The sequence below is a fragment of the Monocercomonoides exilis genome (assembly GCF_001643675.1).
Source record: "Monocercomonoides exilis strain PA203 chromosome Unknown scaffold70-226867, whole genome shotgun sequence".
NCBI lineage: Eukaryota > Preaxostyla > Oxymonadida > Polymastigidae > Monocercomonoides > Monocercomonoides exilis.
In genome coordinates, this window is record NW_027150615.1 from 164,853 (window position 1) to 177,229 (window position 12,377).

At 40.7% G+C, this 12,377-nt stretch overlaps 6 protein-coding genes across 6 annotated transcripts; 1 reads left to right on the forward strand and 5 right to left on the reverse strand.

Moving 5' to 3' along the window:
- Positions 1–56: 56 nt before the first annotated feature.
- On the reverse strand, positions 57–1,383 carry MONOS_9608 (uncharacterized protein; the record flags this gene model as incomplete). Its single annotated transcript, XM_067880123.1, has 3 exons — positions 57–327; positions 828–1,051; positions 1,237–1,383. 3 exons carry the CDS (start codon positions 1,381–1,383, stop codon positions 57–59), a joined length of 642 nt encoding a protein of 213 aa, XP_067718863.1.
- A 1,246-nt stretch (positions 1,384–2,629) lies between these two features.
- MONOS_9609 (putative ubiquitin domain containing protein) lies at positions 2,630–5,302 on the reverse strand (the record flags this gene model as incomplete). The annotated part of the gene is made up of 3 exons (XM_067880124.1): positions 2,630–3,597; positions 3,693–4,784; positions 4,857–5,302. 3 exons carry the CDS (start codon positions 5,300–5,302, stop codon positions 2,685–2,687), a joined length of 2,451 nt encoding a protein of 816 aa, XP_067718864.1. The 3' UTR covers positions 2,630–2,684.
- A 45-nt stretch (positions 5,303–5,347) lies between these two features.
- MONOS_9610 (uncharacterized protein) lies at positions 5,348–6,793 on the reverse strand (the record flags this gene model as incomplete). Its single annotated transcript, XM_067880126.1, has 1 exon — positions 5,348–6,793. The coding sequence occupies one exon, from the start codon at positions 6,791–6,793 to the stop codon at positions 5,348–5,350; it is 1,446 nt and encodes a 481-aa protein (XP_067718865.1).
- Positions 6,794–7,185: 392 nt separating this feature from the next.
- MONOS_9611 (uncharacterized protein) lies at positions 7,186–8,001 on the reverse strand (the record flags this gene model as incomplete). Its single annotated transcript, XM_067880127.1, has 1 exon — positions 7,186–8,001. One exon carries the CDS (start codon positions 7,999–8,001, stop codon positions 7,258–7,260), a length of 744 nt encoding a protein of 247 aa, XP_067718866.1. The 3' UTR covers positions 7,186–7,257.
- Positions 8,002–8,070: 69 nt separating this feature from the next.
- On the reverse strand, positions 8,071–8,910 carry MONOS_9612 (uncharacterized protein; the record flags this gene model as incomplete). The annotated part of the gene is made up of 1 exon (XM_067880128.1): positions 8,071–8,910. One exon carries the CDS (start codon positions 8,908–8,910, stop codon positions 8,071–8,073), a length of 840 nt encoding a protein of 279 aa, XP_067718867.1.
- A 2,049-nt stretch (positions 8,911–10,959) lies between these two features.
- MONOS_18366 (uncharacterized protein) lies at positions 10,960–11,235 on the forward strand (the record flags this gene model as incomplete). The annotated part of the gene is made up of 1 exon (XM_067871380.1): positions 10,960–11,235. The coding sequence occupies one exon, from the start codon at positions 10,960–10,962 to the stop codon at positions 11,233–11,235; it is 276 nt and encodes a 91-aa protein (XP_067718868.1).
- Positions 11,236–12,377: the final 1,142 nt, after the last annotated feature.

The window sequence follows — 12,377 nt, forward strand, 5'->3', positions numbered from 1 at the left end:
CATTCGCCCAAGCGCATGTGCTCTTGTAGTCGCTGTGCAGTTTCTTAGAATCTCGTTCATGCTGGCTGCTTCTGTTTCTTCTCTGCTCTCTTGTGCTCAAACAACACAACGAGCATATGGAACTTATCCTTCACACCTTCCACAATTATCTGATTCATATTTACACCATTTCTTATCCCATGCGGAAACAAGATCTCCAAATACTCCAGAGCCAGGAATCTCTTCATCGTTGGGCTTTTGCTGAATCTCCGCCATTTCATCCTTTCAATTGGCTGGCTTCTCGGAAGCTGTTCGTTTAGCTCGTCTGCACTGTCACCGCCTGCCCATCTGCAACACACACACACACACACACACATCATTCGCTGATTGCCTTTTTGGGTTAAGGCACTGCTCATCAGCCCTCAACCAGATAGAACAGCCACAAACACTCCGCTTTTCTGATAGAATTCTTTCTCTTCTTCTTCTCCCTCTTCCTCCTCTTATTCTTATTGCTCCACACAAATCAAACAACTTTCTTACACTCGCTTCATTATACTTGTCTTTTCCCTCAATTATAAACAAACTATTCGCTGATATTTTCAACAGCTCCACAACCCAAATCATTTCAATAATTCTATTCGTTGAAGGAATCCTCAAACACAGATCAATTTCAACAGATGCAGCTGCTGCTCCATTCTCATCTTCTCTGCCTCCGCCTCAGTCTTCACAAACATGTGCTTCTCCAGTTCAGTCACCTCCACAACCATCTTCATCGTCGTTATTTGTTCTTCATCATTTTTTTTTTGAATTTCTTTCCGCATATCTTCTATCTGTCTTCTGTCGGATACCCGTCTTTCACTCCATTTCCTCCTCCTTCCTCTGCCTCCTCGCGCCCCTCCAGCGCTACCAGCGCAATTGCTGCTGGAGACAGAACCACATCCTCCATCCTCAGCCCCGCTGCAGACAGCTTCTTCTCCACAATCTCTCCCATATCACACACTGCAACCCCCCGCCCCATCACTTCGTCGTCCATCTTCACCACCACATGCCTCGACTGCTGTGATAGCCATATCTGCAATGAAAGGTCAAACAGATCTTAGATCGATGGAAATGCGTTCACATCTGCCGCTGCAAAGATCCGCTTGCTCCTCGACTTCGTGCCCACAGACGCTGCAAGCGATGGAAGCGGAACCACCTGCTAAACCGAAAGCATCTCCAAAAAGAACCACATCGTACGCGCACACAACATATTCATACAGCACCGCCCGCCGCGCCACAACATATCCCCGCTGCTACAGCAGCAGCTGCAGTGACAGCGGCATATTCCGCCCATTCACCCCAGCCGCCTCTCGATGTAGTCCATCGCTCCAGCGGACTTGTTTGACGCCTCCGCCGCCGAGGCATCTGAAGGGTCAATTGTAGGTGCTGATGAAGAAGATGAAGATGAAGATGAAGATGACTAATCATCTCCTGCTGCCTTCTTCTCTTCGCTTCTTCGCCTCCGGAATGGCAAAGTTGATCGACGTGCTGCTCCAGTTGAAGAAAGTGAAGAAGAGGAAGACGCAAAACAAAAAGATTCTGACATGCTGCAACAGACTCCAGAAGGGTTTCGCTGTAAATTACTTCTCAAAATTACAACTCCTTTTGTGAAGCAAACACCAGATCCTCATTCAAAAAGGAAAAGTTAATAAGCCACAAAAGCTAAAAGTTTTTGATTGACAGAAAAAATGGAACAAAGTCTTTTTTGGTAATGCGTTGATAAGAAATGATATGGATAAGCAAAAATAATCCTTGGAACCAAAAGCGACTTGAGATTGGAGAGAAGATTTGAATCTTAAAATCAGAAATTAGTGGTTTTTTGGTTTTTTTATTTCAGTGACTTTCATTGCGAAATTGCAGATATTTTTTCTTTATTATTATAACTTTGCATCAAATGTTTTTCATTCAGCACAAATTTTTATATGCAATTTTGTTATTTTGAGCAATAAATGTTTAATAATTCAAATCACAGAATTTTCATAAAAATTCTTCCAAGATATGCCATTTTCTCAGTTTTTTTTTTAACAAATGGAATTTGTTTAAAAAGAGTTATCTTTTACAAATAAATAAAACAAAAATAACAAAAGAAAATGGATATTCTGAAAAATTGGAATGATAAGAGAAAATGAGTTTGCTTTTGTATTGTTTATGGACAAAAATTTTTAATAGCATATTCATGTGGGGCATAATTTTTTAATTTATGAAAAAAAACAAGTTTTGTTCCAAACTTATTCTGCACACATATCACAATGTTTATAACATTATTATGCAAAAAAATATTTGAAATGGAATCCATAATAATAATTTATTTTCATTTTTGAAAACAAATGTGTTTTTAAAAGAAATATCAGGAGAATATTCATGAAAGGTGTGATTTGAATATTGTTTGCATTATAATATTATTTAAAAAGGAATAGAAGTTTCACTGAATTGTCATTGCTTCTTTTATTGATTTCATATTAACAGGAACTATCTGCGTTCAATTATTGTAACAGAATGTGGATATTTTGTTCATTCGAGTTGATAATTGGATGAAGACACGATAATATGAGGATTTATTGAATTCTCAAAATTTTCAAGAAATATTTATAAGAAGAAGAAAAATCACTGTTTGTATGGAAATAGCTTCCTTTCTTTCTTTATCATTATCTTTAACATTTTCATCATCAAAATGACTGCGAAATGATCGAATTAAATGCATCTTCTTGTGAAATTGGAATAGATGGAAGCGAAATTGTGAAAAAGGATGAATCCGAAGCAAAAAGAGGAGTCGGATTCGTTCCTTTCAAAATCATAAGAATGGAGAGAGAAGCAGACGCAGGCGGAGATGGGGCATTATACAGAAAAGAAATGAGAGAGGTCAACAACGCCATTGCTGCTTCACGAGGAACCGGAGGCAGCTCATCCTGACAAGCACTGTTAACATCCAGAGGAGCAAGAAAATACAGCGACTTCGCTGCAAATGTACACTTTCCCGACTGTTTTGACAGAGAAGGGGAAAGAAAGTCCTGGCAACGCCGAGTGTAATTGGCGAGGAGGAGCAGCCAAGAGCAAACAGGAGACAGAAAGCAAGCATCTCGCAGGAAGGCGAACAGAGGGACGAATTGGATGGCTTTCTTCTGCTTGGCAGGCAGAAGATCGAGCAGCGATGTGAAGAGGTAGAAGAGCTGCTGGAGCAGAATGGAGAGGTGCTGCTGTGATTGAGAGGCGTCTGCTTTGGACAAATACACTGTAACTGATTTCAGAACAGCCGAAAGTGCGCAGAGGGGCACGCGGAAAAAACACAAGCACAACTGAGTGTCTTCGCAGCGTAAGAGAAAGGACTTCACAATCGACGGAGCGCATGCAATGTCTTCAACCCCAGATTGTTCAGCTCCGCAGCAGTCATTGTATTCACTGCGGTAGATGCAGTTGAACTCTTCTGGTTTTGCTTCCGGGAAAGGCAGGCGTCTCGCTTTTTTGCTTCTCCGCTGAGCAACTAAGTTGTGATGTGCTTGATCAGTTTGAACGACAAGTCTGGCGAGCGGACAAGAATCTGCTCCAACTCCACGCTCCACTGCACAAACACCGCATGATGCACTGAATGGGAGAAGGTGTGAAGCAAAAAATGCACCCAGAAAAACATAAAGTCGCGGGAAAATGTCGGACCTTCCTGTGGCACGTTCAGAACACACATAGCCATAGAAGCTGAGGCAGATGAGGATGAAGATGATGAGATTTTGCCAGCAAGTTTCGTTTTAATCAAAGATGAAACAGTTGTTGCAGATGAAGCACCAGTTGATAATCTGGTGCTAGTTGCAGCTGTTGCTGCTTCCTCTTCTTCAGCGGATTGTTCGCATCCAAACTGCTCAAACAGCCTTCTCACAAACGCAAAGAACGTGTTTGAGAAGATCTGCCTGTCTCTCACGATGCCCAGCTGCCTCACCAACACACTCTCATCCACACTGCTCATCCCATCGAAAGACGATTTCATTGGCGAATGCTCTGTCAATGCGGAGTCTGCGAACACATCGTCATTAAAAGGAGAACGCATCTTCAGCGGAGACGTGTGGGGTGGTGGAGGATGCATTGCGAAAAGAGGAAAAGAACCGATTGCTTTCGATATAGTGGGAGGCAGATGGCTCCCTCTTGTTTTTTCTTTCAGCTTTGCCTGTGGAATCTGGCTGAGCAGCTGGCGCTCGAGGCTCCAGTCGTCCACCGGCTGCTTCCTCTCGTAGATGAGGATGTATGCAGAGTACGGCTTAACTGTGTCTGCCTCGCTCAGCAGGCTCAAGCGCTTGTACTTGAGGATCTCGGGATCAATCAGCGCTGTGTCGTCCAGGAAGCTCCCGCCAAAGGCCTCGGCTTTTAGTGTCTCGATGGCAGGAGAAGGGAGTAGCCTAACTCTGTCGTCGTTGAACTCGTACCACTGGTGCGGTGCATCCCTTTCTCGCACAAATGAGATGTAGGGTCCAGCATTGGCTTTCCCCAAGTGGTTGATGATGCCCTGCAGACGGTTTTTGTAGTAGCTCTCCGGACGCAGCTTTTCTTTGCTTTCGTCGTTATGCGGCACCTGCAGATTCTTCAGATTCTCTTTGCGTCCAATCTTTTCTAAGGTGATTGCTGTGTCAGCTTTGGAAAACCGCTTCATACTGTTTAGTTTTTCTTCCCTCACATGCATCGCCTCCCACGTAAATGGCTCGAGATCCAAGTCCTCCTCAATGGGGAACTCAAACTTGTCATTGATCTTCACTCTGTTCCCAGTCAGCGGCTGGTAGTCAAAACGCCTGAGGAAAATAATGAGTATATTCAGCAGGTCTCTCAGAACTGTTTAGTTGATCACATCAGCCGTGCGAAACTTGCAACACTCTTCGCATTCGTAATTCCCAATCTTCGATCCAACCAACATCGACACCAATGACTCCACCAGATTCTTCTTCCCTTTCACATCCACCTCGAGCGCATAGAAGCCATCCGAATTCCACCGCTCGTGCCCGTATCTGCAGACATGCAAGTTCATCGCGTGACCCTTCAGAAAGTGTCTGACAAAGTTTGGAGCAGCCACTGCGTCCAAATGCATCTCCAGCTTGTCCACAAGACACATGAAGAACTCGTGGATGTAACAATGCACGCCATTCACCACCTGCTTCCTGTCCTGGTCGAGATACACCTCCAGAAACTGCTCAGCATCAATGAACTCCTTCATATTCGAGTTGTGCTGCAGCTCCCAGAAGAGATAGCGAACAGCTCTCCATACAGCGATGTTCTGCACTTTCTCCTCCTCTGTCTCGCTGCGCAGCCGCATCTTTGACATCTTCATCTCCAGCTCGTCTGGTTGGAGTGTGCTTGTTTATTTGCTCTTCTGCCACTCACTCAGCACGTATTCATGTGAAGGTCTTGCCAGCTTCTCCAGGGCGCTTCCTTGAAACTGCTCGCCTTCCCACAGAAGAAGCGTGGAGCGCAGCTGCGTGTGCATAAACAGCTGTTCAAACAGCGAGTTTATGCAGCACAGCGTGCCTGGATTCACAATCCCTCTGTATTTAACCTCTTCGCTTTTCTCAACCTTTTTCTCCTTCTTGTGCGACTTTGAAATCTGCTCGGCGGGTGTGAAGTGGAAAGACGTGTACGTGTTCTTGTAGTTCATCGTCTGCGCCTCGTTCAAAAGATGCAGCAGACGCTCTGTGTTTGCCTCATTTCCGCTGCACTGCGCAGCAATCAGACTCAAAATGGCCTTTCTGCTCTCTTCGTCTGCCACAAAATGGCTCTGAATGAGTTCCACTTCTAAGTTGCTACGTGAATGCGACGAGGTCAGCTTCTTCTGCGAATCGCACCGTGCAATGTTTGAGGGCAAATATGAAGAAGAAGAAGCAGATACAGAGAAACTGCGCAGCATCTCTTTCCCAGCCATTCCTGGTGGTGAAGCACCCGTGGAAGCAGCAACAGCATTGAATCCAGCAACCAGCTTGTCCATCCACAGATAATCAATGAGCATCAGCCCAAAGGACTTCTCCGGCAGCTTCAAGCCAACTTCTGTTTTGATCCATCTTTCCAGTTTCCTCAAATTATTTTCTGTTGTCCGGTTGCATGCGCAATGAAGCTGAGAAAGCTCGTTCAGAATGACTCTCAGAGCCACTGAGACAGGCAGAAGAGACAGCTGGCGCTTCTTTGTGAGATTGTTCAGAGAAGACGATGAAGAGGATGAGGAAGTGGTGGAGGAAGAAGAAGGTGATGCTCCTGACAATTCATTGATGTCCTTATCATCATCATCATCATCACCTCCCACTGACAGACACCTCGGAACATCCATAATCACATCTGCCTGGTATTTTATAACAGCGCCAAGAGACTTAGCCACTCTTGCTGGTATAATCCCTGGCCACTTCATGTTTTTTTCGTTATTGTTCAGTGCAGAATTCAGCAGCTCAAAGAGCGAAGAGAACAAGACAGCAACGTGGAGCTTCTGCATTCCCCGAGGCAAACAGGGACTGCCGAGAACGATGGAGGTTGAGGATATGTCCAGGAAGGAGGAGAGGAGAGAGACAAGAAGCGGCTCGTGTGGTGTGGAAGAAGAGCTGAAAGGTGAAAGAGCGTAAAGAGAATTGAAGAATGAAGAAGAAGAAGAAGGAGAAGATGAAGAAATAGGCAGTGTAACAATAGCATTTAAAAAAGCAAAAGCAGAAAGTGGCTGAATGACGTCAGCAGTGTCTGCAACAGCGCAGAAGAAGAGAAAGAGAAATGGCTCGAATGCACTTGAAAGCAGAAGAGGAAGGACAAAAGAAGAGAACGAGCGGATCATCACGATGAGCAAAGCAAACAGCTGCTGAAGGGTTTCTTCGTCGCGTTCAAAGGAAGATGGAAGAGTTTCAGTAGAAACAGAGTTTGGCTACTGAGAGGAATGTCCGAAGGAGGAAAACAAGGAAGAGGAGGAAGAAGATGATGATAATGAGGAGGAGGAGGAGGAGGAGGAGGAGACAGAATGTGAAGATGAGCCATTTGAAGAGAAGCTGACAAGAACTCTTGCAGCATCCAGATATGATTCAATGAGTGCTGTTGATGAAACTTTTCGTTTCTTCACCAAAGATTAACCAGTAGCAGATAAAGAAGATATAGATGATGAAGATGAAGATGAAGAAGCAAATGAAGGCAAAGACAACATTTGCCTATTAGCCAAAGCAGTAGACAACAAGGGATTAGAAAAGATTCCGTTGCAATGTTTTCAAACCCATCCTCTTAATGAAGTTTCTTCTTTGATCCTTCTGTCTATTTCCTCTCAGAATCAGCAGTGAGCAAGAAAAGCAGACGAGGCACACGCAGTTCGCGCGGAGGGACACGCAGTTCAGCATTCAGAGAGAGGGAAGAGATATTCAATGGCTGGATAGCTACGGTGCATAGGTCGCTGAAAGCGAAAGATGAAGAAGAGGAAGAATATGATGAAGAAGAGGTAGATGGTTTATTGTTGGATAATTTTGGAGTCTGGAGAGTAGAAGAGAATGTTGCAGGCGACGAGAGAAGAGGCGTTTCCACAAAGGCAGACCCAGCATAGCACACAAACAGCTGCATCAGCCTCAGAAATAAAAGAGAATCCATCTGAAAGAAAGAAGAAGAAGAAGAAGATGTTGTTGTTGTTGCTGCTGCTGCTGATGTTGTTCCTTTGTTTTCGCCCTTTCTGTCAGTTGAAATAGTAACAGACATTGGAACAAGGCTGAGCATCAGATGGAGTGTGGACTGAAACAATGACAGTTTTGAGATCAAAGCGCTTGCAGAAGAAGTAGAAGAAGAAGAAGAAGCCGACTTCTCCTTCTCCTTCTCCTTCTTCTTTGTCTTCACTTCCGCCTTTTGCGTACCTGCAGTCACCAGAAACGCAAACAGGATCTTCAGAATATGGCTGACAATTGTGCGAGAAAGCTGAGGTCTTTGCTGCTGTGAGCGATCGGTCAACGCTGTTGATGCCTTTGAGACTTTTGATGCTGTCGATGAAGAAGAAGAAGAATTCTCTGTCTCCATCAATCCCTGCAGCAGCAGCGCAGCCAATGCACTTAATCCTCCATTCACCACAAACCCGCACCTCCACGTCTAGCCGTCTGTGGTGTCTTTTGGTGTTCCTTTTGGAAACCCTTCCCTCTCAGCTACCTTCAGCTCCTTCTCGCACTCGGCATTGACCTGCTCAAAGCTCATCTCTTGCTCCGTCTCCTCAATCAGCGTCATCACATCTGACAGCACAGCCACAAGACTAGCACTGGCTTCACTCACTGACTTCTTCGAAGAAGAAGAAGAAGAAGAAGACTTTGGAATAGGAGCCGTAAACAGCTCCTTCCAGTTTGTTTCGCAGTTTGCCTTGAGCAGCTCGCTGCGTTTCGTTTCCTGTGTTGGTATGCTTGCCTGGATCTCTTCGATCAACTTCAGGTGCTTCGGGTGCTTGTCCCTCACCACATTCAGCAGGTGCGACGCAGGCTGGAACATGGAGGCAATAAAAAACTGGTTGCAATCTCTCAGCATCTCCGACGACGTATCGGGTGATAGCAGCGCAGAGTGCTCTTTGCTTGCCTTCGGGTTGAGTGGGTCCTTCGAGTCTGGCTTGTGCTGCCCTTCGAACTCCTTCTTGTGCACGCTCACACTCAGCTCATACAAATGCTCCAGCCCTCCAACCTCATCCAGCAAGGAACCTTTGCTGTTTGTGATGGCTTTTTTCCCCAACGACAGCACAATCGCCATCGCATGCTCGATTTTGTGGGCACTGGCTAACCTCAGCCGGAATGTCTGCACATCATCGTCACCAGAGAAGTCGATGTTGCTGCTGTCAAACGGGTCGATGCGGTTATCGTATGTGCGTACGCCACCCGCAGCGTTCTCAGTGAGTGGGATTAGCACTTTCATTGGGGAAGACACAAGAAATGGCCGCACCGATCGAAGCATGTTGGAGAGGAAACAGAAGCTGATGGCAACGCGACACTCAAATCATCAGCATAAACACTACACTATCATCTCGTGATGTTTGATCCACTTCACAAGAATCTTCTTCTTCTTCTTCTTCCTTCTAACTTTCTTTATTGCCTTCTACACAACCTGCCTCAACATTTCATGATGCCCAATCCCTTTACAGTTTCATTTTGAATCGAAGTGAATTGATTAACGTGTCCAATTGCTAATATATGATGATATTCAAACATAATCGAAAAAAAGGAAGATAATAAAAAGGTAATACAAATGATTCACAAATCAAAAGTGTGTTTTTTTTTTCATTGTATTTATTTTGTGATTAACATTAATTATTTTGTTTTCCATAATATTTTTCTTTAAGAAGCGAAATGATTGGAAACTTTTTTGACTTGCCTCGTGCAAGCAAAACTCGCAAAGCTGATAAGGTTTTAGAAGCTTTGGAGGCTACTGCGCCGTCTGATCCCGTGGGGTGTTCACTTTATTTTATCTTTCACTACAAAAAAGGAAAGCCTTTCCAAGAGGCAATCCAGACCCGCTTTGAAGGTTTGCTTTTATATTTTTTTTTTCCATTAAACAAAAAATTAAATCTATTATGTTATTATAATTATAATATTATCCAATATCTTTTTTAAAAGAAAAAATTGCAAGCTCAATTCAAAATATAGGTGAAGTGCGGAAAAGAAGCCCCTCGAACCTTCGTGTTGAGCTTCTTCGTTGCGTTTCTTCGTCTTTTTCAATTGCGGAATTGAACAAAAACGGCTGGGGCATAACTCCCGGTGAATATTACTATTCACAGGAGAAAAACAAAGCCCCAGCACCTACAGCTTTATCAACCAGTGATAAAGATGTTCTTTCAATTAGAAGTTTTTTTTATATTTATTTTTTTATATTAATTTTTTTTGCATTAATTATTTTTATTATTATTTTGTTTATTATTAAAAAAAAAAAATATGTATTTTTGAATGATATTTATTTTTTTTTAGATGAAAAAGAGTTTCAAACAGCAGAAAGCTGGCTTTTAAGCCATAGCTCTTGCAGCTGCGAAAACTCGAGAAGGAAAAAAACAAGTTTGATTATTGTTTAAATTTTTTTTCAATAAGTTTTTTTTAAATTATCATAAATTATTGTTTTTGTCGAACTTTCAAACATATATTTAAGCTAACAATATTACAGAAAAACAAAATGCAGAAGTTAAGAAGCGATGTTGTGATGTATGTTTTAAAAAAAATAAAAAAGAAGAATTAGAAAAAGAAAATACAGAAAATAAAAAACAAAATGAAATGAAAAAAATAAAAGAAAAAACAAACAATAAAAAAAAAGAAACTAAAAAAAAGAATGAAGTGATAATATTAAAAGATGAAAATAAGAAAACACAAAATTATAAAAAAGAAAATGAAAAATTAAAAGAAAAATTAATAAATAACAATATAAAAAATAAAAAGAGCAAAACAAATATATTTATCGACAATTCAATACTTATAAGCAATAATGAAAATTCAAATTTTATTAAACAAAAATTTATCAACACTTCATCATCATTCGTTGACGTGAGTTACGATCGAATCCATTTGAGCACTGGGGGGAGTTCTGTGGCTGCGACAATGAGCACTGGGGGGAGTTCTGTGGCTGCGACTATGAGCACTGGGGGGATTGTTGAGGCTGCAACAATAAACACTGGGAGGAATTTTGGAATGTTAACAAAAGCGAAAATGTACGTTATAATAAATGACTTTTATAATATTGAAGAAAAGAAAAAAAGAAAAGACAGAAAAGATAAAAAAGAAAATATTGAAAAAAATAAGAAAAATGAAGAATATAAAAATAAAGATAAATTTGAAAAAAGAGAAAAAAATGAATATTATCTTAAAGAAAAAAATGATACTAAAAAATATACATATATACAAAATAACAACAATAATACTAATTTTTATTATAATAACCTTTCAAGTCACAAATTTTCTTTTCTAAATTTTTATTCAAATTTAACTTTATGTCATATTGATACTTCTAATTTTTCCCGATTCTATGCTTGTGCTGATGGACTTGGAGCAGCGAGCGGGTCATTATCAGATGGACTTGGGGCAGCGAGCGGGTCATTATCAGATGGACTTGGGGCAGCGAGCGGGGCTAGTTCGGAAGGATTTGGGGATGTTTGCAGGGCTAGTTCGGAAGGATTTGGGGATGTTTGCAGGGCTAGTTCGGAAGGATTTGGGGATGTTTGAAGGGCTGGCATGTTTAATGATGGAAGGGAGGAAAGGGCTTGTGCGTTTGATGCTGGAGTTGAAATGGAAAGAGAATTAGGTGGTGGAGGAATTGTGATGGAGGAAGAGTTGGATGGAGGAGAAGGTGGAATGGAGGAAGAGTTGGATGGAAGAGAAGGTGGAATGGAGGAAGAGTTGGATGGAAATTTAGAAAATAGTATTTGTTTGTTGAAAAATATGAAAAGAAAAAGAAAAGGCTTTGGAGTTTTTTCTCCAAATGAAAAAAGATTAATTGAAAAAACAAAAAAAGATCTATTTAATGAAATGAAAAAAGAAATTAATTTAAAAATGTCTTATTCAACATTCTGCAAAAAAACAAGAAATTTTAAAAAATCAAAGAAAAGGACAGATTTATGTGAAATTTGTGAAAGAGGAAATTTTTTGGAAAAGAAAAAGAAAGAAATAGAAAGAAAAGGACTTAAATTGGGCCAAACTGAAGATGATGAATTGAATTTAATAATTCATCATCGAAAAATGGCCCAACATCAAAGAAATTATTTTAATGAAAAGAAAGAAAATTTAAAAAAAAATGAAGTTTTAATTTTAATGGATTTTAAAGAGAATTGGAGCTTGCCAATTTCAAATAATGAAACTGGTAAATCTTTCTTCAATAAAAAACAAATTTCACATTTATGTTTTGTTGTTTATTATCTTGATTGTTTTGGAGCTTAACAAAAATGTTGTTTCAATTTTTTTTCAGAAATTTTATCTCATGATTATCGATTTGTTTTGGAGTGTTTGAATAAGTTATTACGTTTCGATATTTTTTCCAAAATTTATTCTTTTCATTTTTTCTGTGATAATGGTCCTCATTTTCGTTATTCACATATTTTTCTTTCACTATTTTCTCCTAATTCTTTATTGTTTTTAAATAAACACTGCTCACTTTCATTTTTTGCCGAACATCACGGAAAAAATGAATGTGATAGTAAGTTTGGTTTTTTAACAAATTTAATAAATCATAAACTTGGAAATAGAGTTTTGAATAATATTTTTGATTTAATTGATTTTTTTTGTTATAATTGTGATTCATATTTATTTAACACAAATTGTGATAATTCTTCATTTTTCATTTCTGATTCTTTAAATAGTAACTCTAATTATTCTTCTAATATTTTTTCATCTTCTTCTCAAAACCAGGTAAAAAAGAATAACGAAACGAAGCATAATTTTTTAAGGTTT